Genomic DNA, 17,917 nt, shown 5'->3' on the forward strand with positions numbered 1-17,917 from the left:
TTGGTTAAACAAGTGTATATATATATATATATATATATCTATATATATATATTTATATATATATGTATATATATATATATATATATATACATATATATATATATATATATATATATATATATATATATATATATATATATATATGAGTGGAAAGGGTGATGAGGTAAACGCCAAAAAAACCGTTGGAGTTTATTACTAACGTTTCGTCCTTAAAGGACTTCCTCAGAGTATGAGGAAGTACTTTAAGGACGAAACGTTAGTAATAAACTCCAACGGATTTCTGGCGTTTACCTCAACACCCTTTCCACTCATTCCGTCATACATATTTCAACATATATGTATATATATATATATATATATATATATATATATATATATATATATATATATAATGGTTATATTTTGATATGTTTATGTTTTCCATTGTTTATATGTTTGCATTATTTGTATGTTTTATTTATTTACGAACTTATTCATCAATTAATTTATCCATGCATTTACTTATTCATTTATTTAATTTACTTATCTATCCATTTATCTTTTTTTATTTTTTATTTTTACTTTCTTCCTCAGCAGTTTGTTCCGGTAGAGGTCCTTTCCGTCGCCCTCCTCCGGGGAAAGTGGGCGACTGCCAGCTGCCTCGCATCTACCACATCGTCTGCGGCTCCGACGGTTTCGACTACGTCAACCCGGAAGAAGTCGTCTGCGCTCGTCGCAAGGACCGCTGTGAGTAGGCCTGGATCTCCTTGTCCGCGCTATTTATCAAATGTCACATCCTAGATTCATCTGGGAAGGTATAGTCGGCATTCACGAGTCCAGCACACATATACAAACACAATTTGTTTGGGGATGATTTTTCTGATGTTCCTTGGATGACATCAGCATTGAGATTTATTTTTTCTCACAGTTTACTGTTTGTGAAAAATTGCAAATATGTAAATGTGTGTGTACACTATTTCACGCAATTATTTATTGATTTCCAGTTTCCTAGACATGATATTTGTCGATATGATTTTCACTGTGACATCGTTTTTTTTTCAACATTATATATATATATAGACGTGGCTCCTCCCCTTTCCCTTCCCACTGCATTGTGGGTGACACTGTTTGTCCACGATATTTTTATGCAAACATTTCACGTTTTGATGATGATTACACAAAAGTTATGCTTCTCAATTATTTTTAATATTCCCAATGCAAATTTTTGCGCTGGTTTCAAATATTTATTTGCTTTTCTTCTACCATCGACTGTTTTCGCGATATAGATAATTATGCTAATATGAAGAAATGCATGGGGTACGAAAAACACACAATTGTCGCTTACAATTTACCCTTTTTCAGGTTTACACTATAAATATTGACATTTTTTACCATGGTTACAAGAGTATGCAGGAATTCACCAGATTCATTCTGTTATGTGTGTGGTTTCAATGTTGAACATAAACATGTATCACATAAAATTGTGAAAGTTGCGAAATACTGGATTGTTTATAGACCGTACTTTGGAATGAGTTTGGATGACCAAGAAAAAAACATGGGCCCATCATGTGATATGTGGAAGTTATCGATCAAGTTTAGATGCATGGCTGAGAGGTGCAAGAAAAGCAATGTCATTTGCTGTGCCGAGAGAGAAAAAAAAAAAAAAAATCACGATGATTGCTACTTTTGCATTATTGACATATCAAAGTACAGAAAAGCTGAGGAAAGAAAATCCCTTCCATGTCCCATCATTTTATTCTCTATTGCACCGGTGCCACATGATGATACTTTACTGGTTCCACGACCACAAGAAAATGTAAGTAAATCTTATCAAATTGTGAACTTTGCTCTTTGTAACAGAATCAATATTGAAATCTTCCAAACATCTCGCCATGTTTTCTTGTAATGCGATTACACATACATTTCACATCTGTGTTCCAGTTGATAAATATATTTTTCTCTTCAGGTAGAGGGTATGATGAAGGTCTCATCAAGAGAATGGGAAGGTTATGACGATGAAGAAATGGATGAAATTTTTGAGCCAAGACTTAGTACCCGCCAACACTTTCCAAAGCAACGTGAACTGGATGAGCTCATCAGGGACGCCTTACTGAGTCAGGAGATGAGTTTTTAGCATCCATATTAAGTGAATGAAATCTGTTGAGGAAGGATTGTAGATCAACAATATACAGTGAGGATCTCTGCTTCTACTTAGACTAGAGTATGCTGCGACATTATGGTCACCCAGTACCAAAAAGAATATAAAGAAAATTGAAAGAATCCAGAGAGCAACCACGAAAATGGCCCCAGCACTTTCAAACTTGTCATATGAAGAGAGACTGGCTAAATTGAAGTTACCGACTTTGGAACAAAGAAGAGAGAGAGGCGACCTACTGACCATCTATAGAATCATGAAAGGCACGGAAATACTTGATAGAGAGGACTTACTAAATTGGGACAAGAGAAACACAAGAGGACATGGAAAGAAACTCAAAAAGGATAGTTATAGAAGAGATCTGAAGAAAAACAGTTTTCCACACAGAGTGGTGGACACTTGGAACAAACTGGACGAAACAATAGTGTGTGCAAAAACCATACACGAATTTAAGAGCAAACTAGACACTGCGAGATACAAAGGCGGGACACCACGAGCGTAGCTCCCCTTCCCGTAAGATACAACTAGGTAAATACACACAAAAACACGTACACGCACACATACACACAAACACACGTTCACGCGCACACACGTACACACACACACACACGCACACAAACACACACACACACACACACACACACACACACACACACACACACACACACACACACACACACACACACACACACACACACACACACACACACACACACAAAGCGCAAACACACGCACACACACACACACACTACACGACTCGGTGGCGGGGTTGGTAGAGTCCCCGACTGTCACTACGACGGTCCAGGTTCGAATCCTGACCATGGCTGAAATAATTTCAGTATCGCTGTGCTTTGAGTCGTTACTCCAACTCTCGTGGGTGAGGAGTTGGGGTGTGTGTGTGCGTGTAAGGTCACAGCATTACCCATAGATCGGACATACGAGCTCTGAGCTATCTTCCGGGAGGGAAATAGCTGTCGATCACGAGTCCAACACGTGATCCAAAGACCAAGGTGAATAACAACCACACACACATACACATACACACAAACACAAGCGTAAACACACGCACACACACACACACACACACACACACACACACACACACACTTTCAACGAACGGACGGCTTGAAGAACGTTCTGAAGAAAAGTGCAGATTGTGGATCACAACGCAAAGAGAAGTGCCTTTTTGTATTTGCAGGGTGGGGGGAAATTGCTCGTGGGGTAGTGGGAAAGTAAGGAAAGAGGAGAGGGGGAGGGATTGCTGGGGAAATGGAAGGTAATGAGGAGGTGGAGGAATTGGCCCTGACGGGCCGCCGAAAGGTAGACAAACGACCGCAAGACGAGCTGGATGATGACGACATGTCTAATAGGAATGTGAAGATTAGAGGTATAGATAGGAGCAATATAGTAGAAAGTGATGAGAATATTTTCAAGGGATTTAAAGAGGGTGGGGGGGACACAACCCCCCCCCCCCCGACTGACAAGACTAGAAGAGAAGGTCGATAAGATGAACGAGGACTTGGAGCGTAGGTTCGGTAATGTTGACAGTATAATACGAAGAATTGAAAAATTGGAAGAACTAGAGAGGGCGAACAAAAACTTAACTAAGGAAATTGAAGAATTAAAACAACAGTTAAAAGAAGTAAAAGATGAGAATAAAGTCTTAAAGGAGAATAATATGGAGAACAAGGAGGGTTGGAAAAAAATTCAAGAAAATAGCAAGGTTGCATTCACTGACATAATCAGACAGCAAATGAATGAACAAACTGAAAACTCAGTTATTAAAGTGATGAGACAGAAGGAGAATATAGTAAGAGACTTAGCAGACAAAAAGAAATGTATAATTATATTAGGAATGGAAGAGAAACACAACACAGATAGAACCACAAGAATCAAAGAGGAAAATGAAAAAGTAAGCCAATTACTAGAATCAGTTCAGGAAGATGAACCAGAAATTATGAAACAAATCGAAGAGAAATTTAGACTCGGAAAGTATAGCACAGACAAGACCAGACCAATTAAGATTAAATTCAAGTCACAAACAACGGCAGAGAATATCTTATCCAAAACAGGGAAACTAGCAACAAGTGAACAATACAAAAAGATATGGATAAAAAGAGAAATGAATAAAGAGGAAAGAGAGGAAGAAAAGCAGAAAAGACTGGAAACTAAAGCAAAAAACGACAACAGAACGGAGTCAGAGAAAGAGAGATTCTATTGGAGAGTAGTGAACATGAAACTAAGGAAGTTCGACATACAAAAGAAAATCATAAGGGAAACAGAGAACACAATGGAAGTGGCAGAAAACTAAGAGTGTCTTACACAAATATAGATGGATTAATAACAGGATTGAATGAGCTGAATGATTATTTGAAAGAAAAAGAACCAGACATAATGGGAATTGTAGAAACAAAATTAAAAGGCCCACTACCACCCAACAGTGTAGGACATGATACATACAATTATTGGATTAGAAACAGAGAGAAAAAGCAAGGGGGTGGAGTTATGTTCCTGACAAAGAAGGATAAAAACGTGAAAGGTGTCATATATGGAAAGAAAACAGTAGAGAGGATTATGATAGAATTGTAATACAGAGATAATAAGAGCAGAAAATTTGTGATCAATTATGTGCCTCCAAAGACGGCCTCATGGGAGGAGAGTGAACATAAAAGTGTGTTAGAGGACACAAAGATAACATTAAATAAAATAATGGAAGATGGAGGAAGAATATTTATGATGGGCGACTTTAATTGCAAATAAATCTGCTGTGAAGAAATGACAGTAAAGGGTGGAGATGACTCATGGGGAATCGCTCTACTTGAGATGATTATTGACCACACAATGACACAATGGATACAGGAGAACACTAGGTATAGAAATGAAGAAGAACCATCGAGACTAGACTTATTAATTACATCTGAACCTAGAATAGTGGACAAGATTGAATATAAAACACCAATAGGTAAAAGTGACCACATATTGATTGAACTGGAACTTAATGAAGAAAAATATATCAAAAGAAATGAACAATATAGAAAAGGAAGAATGATGTATGAAAAAACAAACTTTGATAAAATAAGAGAATTCTTTCAACAAGAAAACTGGGAAGAAATATACAAAGAAGAAACATCAGTGGAAAAGAAATGGAATATTTTGACAAAAATTTACAAAAAAGGAGTGGAAAAGTATGTCCCAAGACAAAAACAAGAAAAAGAATATGTAAAATGCTGGTACAACAAAAGCTGTAGGGAGTTAAAAGACAAAAGAGACAAAGCCTGGACCAGATGGAAAAAAGACAGAAAACCTGAAAAAATGGAAAATATATACCAGTTATAGAAATGAATATGTACAAACATGCAGAGAGGAAAAGAGAAAATATGAAAAAGACGTCATAGAAAAATGTAAAGATCAACCAAAACTATTCTACAGATTTGTAAACAATAAACTGAAAAACAAACAGGACTTGGAGAAATTAAGACAAGGGGGAGTTGAATACACTGAGGAAATGGAAATGGCGGAAATTATGAACAAACATTTTAAATCAGTGTTTACAAGGTAGAACATACAACCTGAAGAGATTGAATGGAAAGAGAAAGTCCCCCCTATAGAAAAAATAGAAGTATCAAAGAATGAAATATTGATACAATTGAGTAATCTTGATGTCAGAAAATCACATGGACCAGATGAAATAGCAAACTGGATTCTGAAAGAATGCAGGAATGAACTGGCAGACAAAATACATAGCATAATAAGCAGTTCCTTGAAAGAAGGAAAAGTTCCAGAAGATTGGAAAAAAGCAAATATAGTACCTATATATAAAGGAGGAAATAAAGAAGAACCTACCAACTATAGACCAGTCTCTCTAACAAGTACAATAGCAAAAATTTGTGAAAGAATTATCAAAAATAGATGGGTAAAATACTTGGAAAAAAACAACGTACTAAATCCAAGGCAATTTGGATTCAGACAAGGACGATCATGCGTCACCAATTTAATATGCTTCTATTCAAGGCTAATAGATATAATACAAGAAAGAGATGGATGGGCTGATTGTGCATTTCTAGACCTAAAAAAAGCTTTTGACAAAGTACCACATAAGAAGTTGCTTAAGAAACTAGAATATGAAGGAGGAATACAAGGTAAATTACTAAATTGGATGGAAGACTTTTTGCAAGAAAGAAAAATGAGAGTAGTGATAAGAGATCAGCACTCAAAATGGAATGAAGTAATAAGCGGTGTCCCGCAGGGAACAGTACTGGCCCCAATAATGTTTGCTATATATATTAATGATATGGATGAAGGAATTGAAAGCTATATGAGCTTCTTTGCAGATGATGCAAAACTACTGAAAAGAGTGAAAACTGAAGAAGATTGTGAATCACTACAGAGAGATCTAAATAAAGTACAGGAATGGAGTAAGAAGTGGGAGATGGAGTTCAATACAAAAAAGTGCAGTATAATGGAATTTGGAAAAAGTAAAAACAGAATAACAGGATCATATAATTTGGGAGAAGAGGGAATAAAAAAAGTAGAAAATGAAAAGGACCTGGGAGTCATTGTTATGAATAATATGTCACCTGAAAAACATATAAATAAGATTTTTGGAGAAACTTATAATCTAATAAGAACAATCAAAGTGGCATTTACATACCTGGATGAAGAAATGGTGAGGAAAATCCTAATCACCCTGATAAGACCAAGATTAGAATATGCAGCAACGATATGGTCACCAAGTACAAAAAAATGTATAAAAAAACTTGAAAGAATACAAAGAGCAATTACAAAACTGGCACCAACACTCTCAAAACTATCATATGAAGAGAGACTACAAAAACTTGAACTACAGACACTAGAGCAAAGAAGAGAGAGAGGAGATTTGATAGCTATTTACAGAATCATGAAAGGCATAGAAATTACTGATAGAGAGAATCTGATAAAATGGGATGACAGAAATACAAGAGGACACGGAAAGAAAATAAAAAAAGACAGCTATAGAAGAGATTTGAAAAAGAATAGCTTTCCACACAGAGTAATAGACAGTTGGAACAAGTTAGATGAGAAAGTGGTGTGTGCAAAAACAATACATGAATTTAAAAATTGTTTAGATAAAATGAGAAATGAAGACGGGACCCCACGAGCATAGCTCCCCTTCCCGTAATATACAACTAGGTACAACTAGTTAAATACACACACACACACACACACACACACACACACACACACACACACACACACACACACATACACACACACACACGTACACGCACGCACACATGTACACACACACACTAACACATGCACACACATACAACCTACTAAGGTCAATGAAAGTGGCATTTGAATACTTGGATGAAGAAATGATTAAAAGAATATTAGTCACATTGATTAGACCAAAACTGGAATATGCAGCAACACCATGGACACCCAGTACTAAAATGAATATAAGGAAACTAGAAAGAATACAAAGAGCAACAACAAAGTTGGCACCAGCTCTTTCCAAATTAACATACGAACAAAGATTATCGAAATTAGAACTACCAACACTAGAGCAAAGAAGAGAAAGAGGTGATCTGCTGATTATATTTAGAATCATGAAAGGAATGGAAATCCTTGACAGAAAAGAATGACTAAAAAATGACAATGGAAAACAAGAGGTCATGAAAAGAAACTCAAAAAGGACAACTACAGAAGAGATCGGAAAAAGGATAGTTTCCTACACAGAGTGCTGGATATATGGAATAAGATAAGGAAACAATGTGTGCAAATACTATTCAAGATTTTAAGAAAAAAAGAAATTATGTTGAAAGATACAAAGACGGGTCGCCACGAGCATAGATCCCTTCCCGTATAGTACAACTATGTTAATACAACTAGGTAAATACACACACACACAACCATGTATACACGTACACACACGCGCGCGCGCGCGCGTACACGCCCGCACACATGTACACACACACTAACATATGCACACACACACACACACACACACACACACACACACACACACACACACACACACACACACACTTTCAACGAACGGACGGATTGACGAACGCTCTGAAGAAAAGTGCAGATTGTGGATACCAACGCAAAGAGAAGTGCCTTTTTGTATTTGCAGGGTGGGGGGAAATTGCTCGTGAGGCAGTAGGTAAGTAGGAAAAGAGGAGAAGGGGAGGGATTGCTGGGGAAATGGAAGGAAATGAGGATGTGGAGGACTTGGCCCAGGCAGACGGGCGTAAGGTCAACATGAAACGACCACCGGATGACGAAATGGCAAATAAAAATGTAAAGATTAGAAGTATAGAGAGGAGCAATACAGTAGAAAGTGACGAGAATATGTTCCAGGGATTTAAAGAGGGTGGGGGGGACACAACCCCCCCCCCGACTGATAAGACTAGAGGAGAGAGTTGATAAGGTGATCGAGGACTTGGAACGTAAGTTAGGTCATGTAGACTCCATTTTCCAGAGAATTGAAAGGTTGGAACAACTAGAGAAGGCTAACAGAAACTTAACTGAAGAAGTAGAGGACCTAAAAAGACAGTTAGGAAATGTAAAGGAGGAGAATGAGAAATTGAAGAAGAATAGTAATGAAAACAGTGAGAAAATAGCTACAGAAGCTAAAAATTGGAGAATAACTCAAGAAGGGAATAAGGTTTCATTCACTGACATAGTCAAACAGCAATTGAAAGAACATAATGAAGACTCAGTTATTAAAGTGATGAGACAGAAGGAGAATATAGTAAGAGAATTAGCTGACAAAAAGAAATGTATAATTATATTAGGAATGGAAGAGAAACATAACCCAGATAGAACCGCAAGAATCAAGGAGGAAAATGAAAGGGTAAGCAGTTTATTAAAATTAGTCCAGGAAGATGAACCAGAAATTATAAAGGAAATCGAGGAAAAATTCAGACTCGGAAAATATAGTACAGATAAGACCAGACCAATTAAGATTAAATTCAGGTCACAAACAACGGCAGAGAAAATTCTATCCAAGACAGGGAAACTAGCAACAAATGATCAATATAAAAAGGTATGGATAAAAAGAGAAATGAATAAGGAGGAAAGAGAGGCAGAAAAGCAGAAAAGAATTGAAGCTAAGGCAAAAAACGAGGAAAGAACGGAGTCAGAGAAAGAGAGATTCTATTGGAGAGTAGTGAACATGAAAATAAAGCAGTTCGACATACTAAAGAAAAACATAAGGGAAACAGAGAACACAATGGAAGTGGCAGAAAACTAAGAGTGTCTTACACAAATATAGATGGATTGATAACAGGATTGAATGAACTGAATGATTATTTGAAAGAAAAAGAACCGGACATAATGGGAATTGTAGAAACAAAATTAAAAGGCCCACTACCACCCAACAGTGTAGGACAGGATACATACAATTATTGGATTAGAAACAGAGAGAAAAAACAAGGGGGTGGAGTTATGTTCCTGACAAAGAAGGATATAAACGTGAAAGGTGTCATATATGGAAAGAATACAGTAGAGATGATTATGATAGAAGTGGAAGACCGAGATAAGAAGAGCAGAAAATTTGTGATCAATTATGTGCCTCCGAAAACAGCCTCATGGGAGGAGAGTGAACATAAAAGTATGTTAGAGGACACAAAGATAGCATTAACTAAAATAATGGAAGACGGAGGAAGAATAGTTATGATGGGCGACTTTAATTGCAAAGAAATCTGCTGGGAAGAAATGACAGCAAAGAGTGGTGATGACTCATGGGGAAATGCTCTACTTGAGATGATTACTGACCATTCAATGACACAATGGATACAAGAGAACACTAGGTATAGAAATGAAGAAGAACCATCGAGGCTAGACTTAATAATTACATCTGAACCTAGAATAGTGGACAAGATTGAATATAAAACACCAATAGGTAAAAGTGACCACATATTGATTGAACTGGAACTTAATGAAGAAAAATATAGGAAAAGAAATGAACAATATAGAAAAGGAAGAATGATGTATGAAAAAACAAACTTTGATAAAATAAGAGAATTCTTCCAACAAGAAAACTGGGAAGAAATATACAAAGAAGAAACATCAGTGGAAGAGAAATGGAACATTTTGACAAAAATTTACAAAGAAGGAGTGGAAAAGTATGTCCCAAGACAAAAACAAGAAAAAGAATATGTAAAATGCTGGTACAACAAAAGTTGTAGGGAGTTAAAAGACAAAAGAGACAAAGCCTGGACCGGATGGAAAAAAGACAGAAGACCTGAAAAATGGAAAATATATACTGGTTATAGAAATGAATATGTACAAAAGTGCAGAGAGGAAAAAAGAAAATATGAAAAAGATGTTATAGAAAAGTGTAAAGATCAACCAAAACTATTCTACAGATTTGTAAACAATAAACTGAAAAACAAACAAGATTTGGAGAAATTAAGACAAGGAGGAGTTGAATTCACTGAGGAAATGGAAATGGCAGAAATTATGAACAAACATTTTAAATCAGTGTTTACAAGGGAAAATATACAACCTGAAGAGATTGAGTGGAAGGAAAAAGTCCCCCCTATGGAAGAAATAGAAGTAACAAAGAATGAAATATTGACACACTTGGGTAATTTTGATGTCAGAAAATCGCATGGGCCAGATGAAATAGCAAACTGGATTCTGAAAGAATGTAGGAATGAACTGGCAGACAAAATACATAGCATAATAAGCAGTTCCCTAAAAGAAGGAAAAGTTCCAGAAGATTGGAAAAAAGCAAATATAGTACCTATATATAAAGGAGGAAATAAAGAAGAACCTACCAACTATAGACCAGTCTCTCTAACAAGTACAATAGCAAAAATATGTGAAAGAATTATCAAAAGTAGATGGGTAAAATACTTGGAAAAAAACAACGTACTAAATCCAAGGCAATTTGGATTCAGACAAGGACGATCATGCGTCACCAATTTAATATGTTTCTATTCAAGGCTAATAGATATAATACAAGAAAGAGATGGATGGGCTGATTGTGCATTTCTAGACCTAAAAAAAGCTTTTGACAAAGTACCACATAAGAAGTTGCTTAAGAAATTAGAATATGAAGGAGGAATACAAGGTAAATTGCTAAATTGGATGGAAGACTTTTTGCAAGAAAGAAAAATGAGAGTAGTGATAAGAGATCAGCACTCAAAATGGAATGAAGTAATAAGCGGTGTCCCGCAGGGAACAGTTCTGGCCCCAATAATGTTTGCTATATATATTAATGATATGGATGAAGGAATTGAAAGCTATATGAGCTTCTTTGCAGATGATGCAAAATTACTGAAAAGAGTGAAAACTGAAGAAGATTGTGAATCACTACAGAGAGATCTAAATAAAGTACAAGAATGGAGTAGGAAGTGGGAGATGGAGTTCAATACAAAAAAGTGTAGTATAATGGAATTTGGAAAAAGCAAAAACAGAATAACAGGATCATATAATTTGGGAGAAGAAGGAATAAAAAGAGTAGAAAATGAGAGGGACCTGGGAGTCATTGTTATGAATAATATGTCACCTGAGAAACATATAAATAAGATTTTTGGAGAAACTTATAATTTAATAAGAACAATCAAAGTGGCATTTACATACCTGGATGAAGAAATGGTGAGGAAAATCCTAATCACCCTGATAAGACCAAGATTGGAATATGCAGCAACGATATGGTCACCAAGTACAAAAAAATGTATAAAAAAACTTGAAAGAATACAAAGAGCAATTACTAAACTGGCACCAACACTCTCAAAACTATCATATGAAGAAAGACTACAAAAACTTAAACTACAGACACTAGAGCAAAGAAGAGAGAGAGGAGATTTGATAGCTATTTACAGAATCATGAAAGGCATAGAAATTACTGATAGAGAGAATCTGATAAAATGGGATGACAGAAATACAAGAGGACACGGAAAGAAAATAAAAAAAGACAACTATAGAAGAGATTTGAAAAAGAACAGCTTTCCTCACAGAGCAATAGACAGTTGGAACAAGTTAGATGAGAAAGTGGTGTGTGCAAAAACAATACATGAATTTAAAAATAGTTTAGATAAAATGAGATATGAAGACGGGACCTCACGAGCATAGCTCCCCTTCCCGTAAAATACAACTAGGTAAATACAACTAGGTAAATACACGTACACACGCACAGAACGAATTTCTCAATATGAAGTAAAAAAAAAAAAAAAAAAGTGGGGGATAGCTATGTTGTTAGACATAGAGGCCTTACGAGGTCATGTGTGTGTGCAAGGTCACAGAATTACTCATAGATTGGTCTATAAACGAGCGTTGAGCTCTCTTTAGGGAAGGTTAGAGCTATCAATCACACACACACACACACACAAACATGAATAGTGAAAACACTTGTGTAATATTATGTTGATTTTTTCATACAATGAAAACGCCATTTTTTGTGCGTGTGTGAATGCGTTTTTTCCATCTTGACAACGATTCATTGTCTCACGACAACAATTTATGTGACGTGGCGACATCAACAGAGACAAACACGGGTCAACAAAAGGCTGAGGTTGGTGTGAGGCTAAACACACACACACGCGCGCGCGCGCGCACAAACCTCTTTCTCCCCCTTCCTCCTACCTTCTCCTCCCATTCGTCCTGTTCCCACTCATTTTCGTGAGGGAAAATGCCAAAACCCGTAGGAGTAATAATAAAGAAAAAATAAAAATAAATAAATAGATAAATAAATAAGCAAATGAAAAAAACAAAGAAACAAATAACAAATAAAACAAAATAAAAATAAAAAGACGAACTGCATCGGAAGAGGATTTTATGTGCGGCCATACGACATTTTTTTTTTTTTTTTTAATCTCTGTCGAACTTCTCCAGTAGCAGAACTGGACTGGGTCGAGAGATCCCTCCTTTCACACACACCCCCGACAACCTCTTCTACATCTTGTAAGACCATCTATCTTGACCCAAAAAATTCCTGCACCTGTCTTCCTTTTTCAACGAAAACTTTCTCCCTCTCTCTCTTCTCTCTTTCTCTTTGTGTGTGTGTTTTATCACACGACATAACTTGTTACCAGTAGAATGTAACTTGACAAATAAAATGTTTTACGTGGTACTAAGGTGTAGTGTACATGTACCCCACAAGCATGCTTGTGCCTAAAGTGCAAGTTCATGCATGGTAGAGTTGTGTGGTAGTTGATCTGACTCAATGGTCGCAAAGCCCAGAAAGGGTAACCGCAATTAGGTCGCGTCTGGTCAGGCGTGAGGTCGGTCCCTTGTATATATATATATATATACACACATACTGCCTGCCCCGAGCAGCCAGGCCATTCAGTTATTCAGTCAGTCTGACCTCTGGACTTGTAGCGCTCCACTAGGCCTTCGCGGTCGGTTCCCCCACTTGGGTACCACGCCACGTCCGTCCTTAGGCCGACGCACACGTATCTTAACTAGAATAAAGTATACAACGAAACCGCGCATCACCCCTATGTCACTTTACCCAAGTAACATACATACATATGTTACAAAGGTTACTCAATTATCTCTTGCGGTGGTAAAGTTAAAAGACGCACAGAACATACATACATACATATATATATATATATATATATATATATATATATATATATATATATATATATATATATATATATATATATATATACACACACACACACACACCTAGCCTCAAATCAGTGTGTGTGTGTGTCTACAAGTAATAATAAATTCTTAAATTCAAAGGAAAATAATTAAAACATGTAAGGGTTTTGAAAAGAAAATTATATGTAGGTTGAAATTGACATATAAAACATTAACAGAAGTATCTCAATTCATTATAAATTGCGCTGTGAATAGAGGAAGATTATAATAACCCTTTTGGTTGTACATTAGGACAATATTTATACAGTGGCGCAGCAAAGTGGGGGCGGGAGGGGCGGTCCTCCCCGGGCGGCACGTGCCAGGGGGCAGAATGTTGATGGAAAAAAAAAAAAAAAAAAAAAATCTTGAATTTCATACCAAAATGGGTTTTTATGAGGTTGTAATATGGTACTGTTTAAAAAAAAATCAACTATAGCATCAGGACCGTGTCTAAAGCAAATTTTCTTAGCCTATTAATGTTTTCCTAACCTACATTCGCTTTAGACGCTATTCTAGCTTTCAGCGATTTTGTCAGCTGTTTTGAAATAAATTAAAATATGACATAACGATGATGTGAATTTACGTAAATACGAGTGCCGGTAATACCCGAAACAAGTAAGATGTAACTTTATTTTATCTATTGGTATAAAATGGCACAAAATTAACTAAAAATATCTAGCAAACTAATATTTGTGTTTGTCTATGACGGCAGCCATGTTGTAGGATCGATGACGAGGCGAATTTTATATTCCTAGGTTTTAAACAAAATTCTTTAGGAAAAAAATCTTAGGCTAGGAACTTTTGCTTTAGACACGCCCCAGTTTTATATGCAATGAAGATAAATATTTAAAGTTAAGTATTCCTGCTTTGTATAAAAAAATAATTTTACTCTCCCCTTGTTGGGGGGGGGGGGGATTAAATCTTACACCTGCCCTGGGCGGCAAAAATAGTTGCTACGCTACTGAATTTAGAGCTAGTATACATTTTAGTTTTATTGGATTTTGTTTATTGCCATGAACTCCCCCTCTTAAAAGAGGCTAGGATAGTCCCCACTCCCATCCACTAACCACTGTTTCCTCTCACATCTTAGCCCCTCGTGGATGAAAAGTCATCCCTGCCTCCAGCCCACTGAGTCAAAAACAATGTGGCACAACACAGTACATCCACAGCAGGGCTGCTTCATTATATGGCAACCCTCCTTCCTTGCCCCCTTATGTGGAAAATAGAGAAGATGGGGAGAATCCCTTCAGGCTGCATCAATATATCATTTACACATAACCATTCTCCACACACACCTATTCCCCACCTTTTCCCTTATTTGCTCAAAAAAACATTTCCTTTTTGCTTGAAGCCCTTTTCGTCCTCCATCTCATTTTTGGTCATCCCCTCAAGTTCACTCCATTCATTTAACCCATTCAACTCCGATGACAAGATGTCTTGTCATTTGGTCAAATAAAACAAAAAATCATAAAACACCAAAATGTTTGATCAAACACCAGAAAAATATGACGTCAATCCTCGCTTCGCTCGCAGCGAAGCGAGGACTGACGTCATATTTTTCTGGTGTTTGATCAAACATTTTGGTGTTTTATGATTTTTTGTTTTATTTGACCAAATGACAAGACATCTTGTCATCGGAGTTGAATGGGTTAAGCTTTCCACACTCTTTTTGCTAATTTTTCTACACTTATTCTTTCCATGAGCACAAAGCATCCCAATCATCTCTCATCTGCTCTATCTACTAGCTCCCTTTCTACCCCCTCTCTCCGAATTACCTCAATTCTCATTCTATCCAACCATGTAACCTCCATCATAATCCTCAAACACTTCATCTCAAACACATTTAAAATTCTCTTCTCTGCCTTTGTTAAATGCCAAGTCTTTGCCCCATTTAATGTCAAAGGCACAATCACCCCTTCACATAACCTTCTATTTGCATCCATTCCCAGATGCGCATTTCTCATGACACATTTCAACCCCCCAAGATATTTACTTTCTTCTCTCAATCTACAAATTACCTCCACCCCAAGCCTCCATTTCCTGCCACATACAATCCCAAATAGTTAAAAATATCCACTTCCTCCAGCCTCTCTCTTTTAAGACTTACTTTCAAATTGCTGCCATCCTCTCTCCTTATACATCTCATCACCTTACATTTCTCCACATGTACTTTCAAGTTGCATATCTTCCCAAACTGTCACTAACTTTCTTACTCCCTCCTTGGACCCTGCAACAAGTGTAGTGTTATCTACAAACAACAACTGGCTCACCCTCCACTTCCCTCCATTATCACTAACCATCTCCAATCCCCTGTCCATCACCCTTGCATCCACCTACTGCACCAGCCCAACCATGCACACATCAAACAGCCATGGCAACATGACATACATAGCCTTGATTTCACATAAAAAAGTGATATTTTGTATATTTTGAAAAAAAAACAAAAACATGTATTTTTAATCTTTTCAATGGGGTGAACATGCTTAAAGACTTGTTCTGTACTAATCAAATTAACATTAGCATTAACAAAATATATAAGGCCTGTCATTATACAAAAACCTCTGATCTTGTCTGTCTAATGGCGAGTGTCCATATTTTCAGTACCGGGTAATAAAGTCTTCACACATCACTTCAGATATTTGTGTCATAGAATTACAGAATATTACAACTAATGTTACTTTTTTGTCTGTTTTCTTGTAGCTCTAAGAATTGTCAACGAAGGAAAGTGCACTGGGCCCCCCCCTCATGTGGGTGTTCCGGGGCAGAACCTTCTTGGTGTCCAACCTCCGCAACAGACCATCCAGTCTCTTCAGCCAGAGATACCCCAGCAGCACAGCACTCTGGCTGTCCCATCTTCCCAGCAAAGTTCTTCATTTCAGGGGTCATCTCCCCAGGTAGTCTCCCCAATTCATGTGACTAGTCCAGCATTCCAGTCTTTTCAACAGGGAACACCATTCCATCGCCCAACAGGCCACCAGAGTCCTGTGGTTTCTAGGCCCCAGTTAAGTTCTCAATATCGCCCATCAAGTCAACAAAATCTTCCAGTATTTGGACCTCCACAACCCAGTTCTCCCGTTCAACCTACTGTACATGTGTTACAGCCTGCTTCACAAACCTTCCAACAGACTCCTGTTAGTCAACAGCCAACAGGACAGAGCTACCAAGGCCAACTGACAAATCAACAGCCCTCCAGATTTGAGGATGAATCAATTGAAGAATGATTACCTTAGCTTTTAAAGAAACAAGTATGTCATTGAAAATGGAACACACAGGAGTACTTTTAGTTTATATAGTTTTTGATCAGACTTTTCTGTAACACCTATAAGTTGTAAGAAGAACAAGTACTGATCAGAATTGTTCATGAATTGTGGTATAAGTGCTGTCATATTTTGACAAATCTATCACAATTATCAACATATGAACATTCTTCTTCCTCGGTGATCATGATTGTTTTCCTGTTTTAGAATCATTGCAGTATTCCACATTAATTTGCAAATGAAATAATATAGAAGAGCATTAGTTTTTTTTTCCTTATCTTGACAAAATTGGGCTTCATAATTCTAGTAATTTTGTATCCTTAAATGGTCCAATCCATCACACCTATTGCAACATAAACTCTCCACTAAGGCTACTTGACCAACATGACCAAAACAAAGATGGTGGAAATCGTGGTTAGACTGGTTATTGGTACGTTGCCATCACTCCAGTTATTGGTAAACATTTCAGCAGTTTTCTGACTCTTAACTTCAAAATGATTAGTACAGTAGTTATTGGTTGTAAAGGTTCATTAACATGAATAAAAATTATACATACATATATCAATGGCTTTTCCCCTTTACAAGAGAGGTAGTCAAATTCAGAAGGCATAATTCCACTCCCACCCATTCACCACTCCTCCCTTCCTCTCAGTGAATTATGCGAGTCCTGCATGGGCTCCTAATCTCAGTGAGTCACACCACAACACCCTTCAAATCATACAAAACAAAGCCCTAAAAACAATTACAGGCTGCACAAATACATCACCTACAGACCATTTACACCATGAAACAAAAGTCCTCAAAGTCAAGGACCACCTCGACATGAGAGGCACACAAACACTTGCTGCAGCCACCACAAACACATCACACCCGCTACACTACATAGCAGAACACCCACACACACCAAGAAACATTAAAACTACACCCATAG

General features: G+C 37.0%; 1 protein-coding gene across 4 annotated transcripts in view; it reads left to right on the top strand.

Moving 5' to 3' along the window:
* The window catches only part of LOC143025277 (uncharacterized), a 19,489-nt gene extending 2,247 nt beyond the window's left edge, over nucleotides 1-17,242 (top strand). For 2 of the 4 annotated variants that reach the window (XM_076184743.1, XM_076184742.1), the window contains 2 exons: nucleotides 574-726; nucleotides 16,430-17,242. In XM_076184743.1, coding sequence (XP_076040858.1) covers nucleotides 574-726; nucleotides 16,430-16,950 — 674 coding nt within the window. In that variant the 3' untranslated portion in view covers nucleotides 16,951-17,242. The remainder of the gene's footprint in view (nucleotides 1-573; nucleotides 727-16,429) is intronic. The other 2 variants (XM_076184745.1, XM_076184746.1) reach the window with 1 other exon arrangement.
* The last annotated feature ends 675 nt before the right edge of the window (nucleotides 17,243-17,917 follow it).

The sequence above is a fragment of the Oratosquilla oratoria genome, chromosome 5 (genome assembly GCF_046742065.1).
Source record: "Oratosquilla oratoria isolate Oo_2021 chromosome 5, ASM4674206v1, whole genome shotgun sequence".
Classification (NCBI taxonomy): domain Eukaryota; kingdom Metazoa; phylum Arthropoda; class Malacostraca; order Stomatopoda; family Squillidae; genus Oratosquilla; species Oratosquilla oratoria.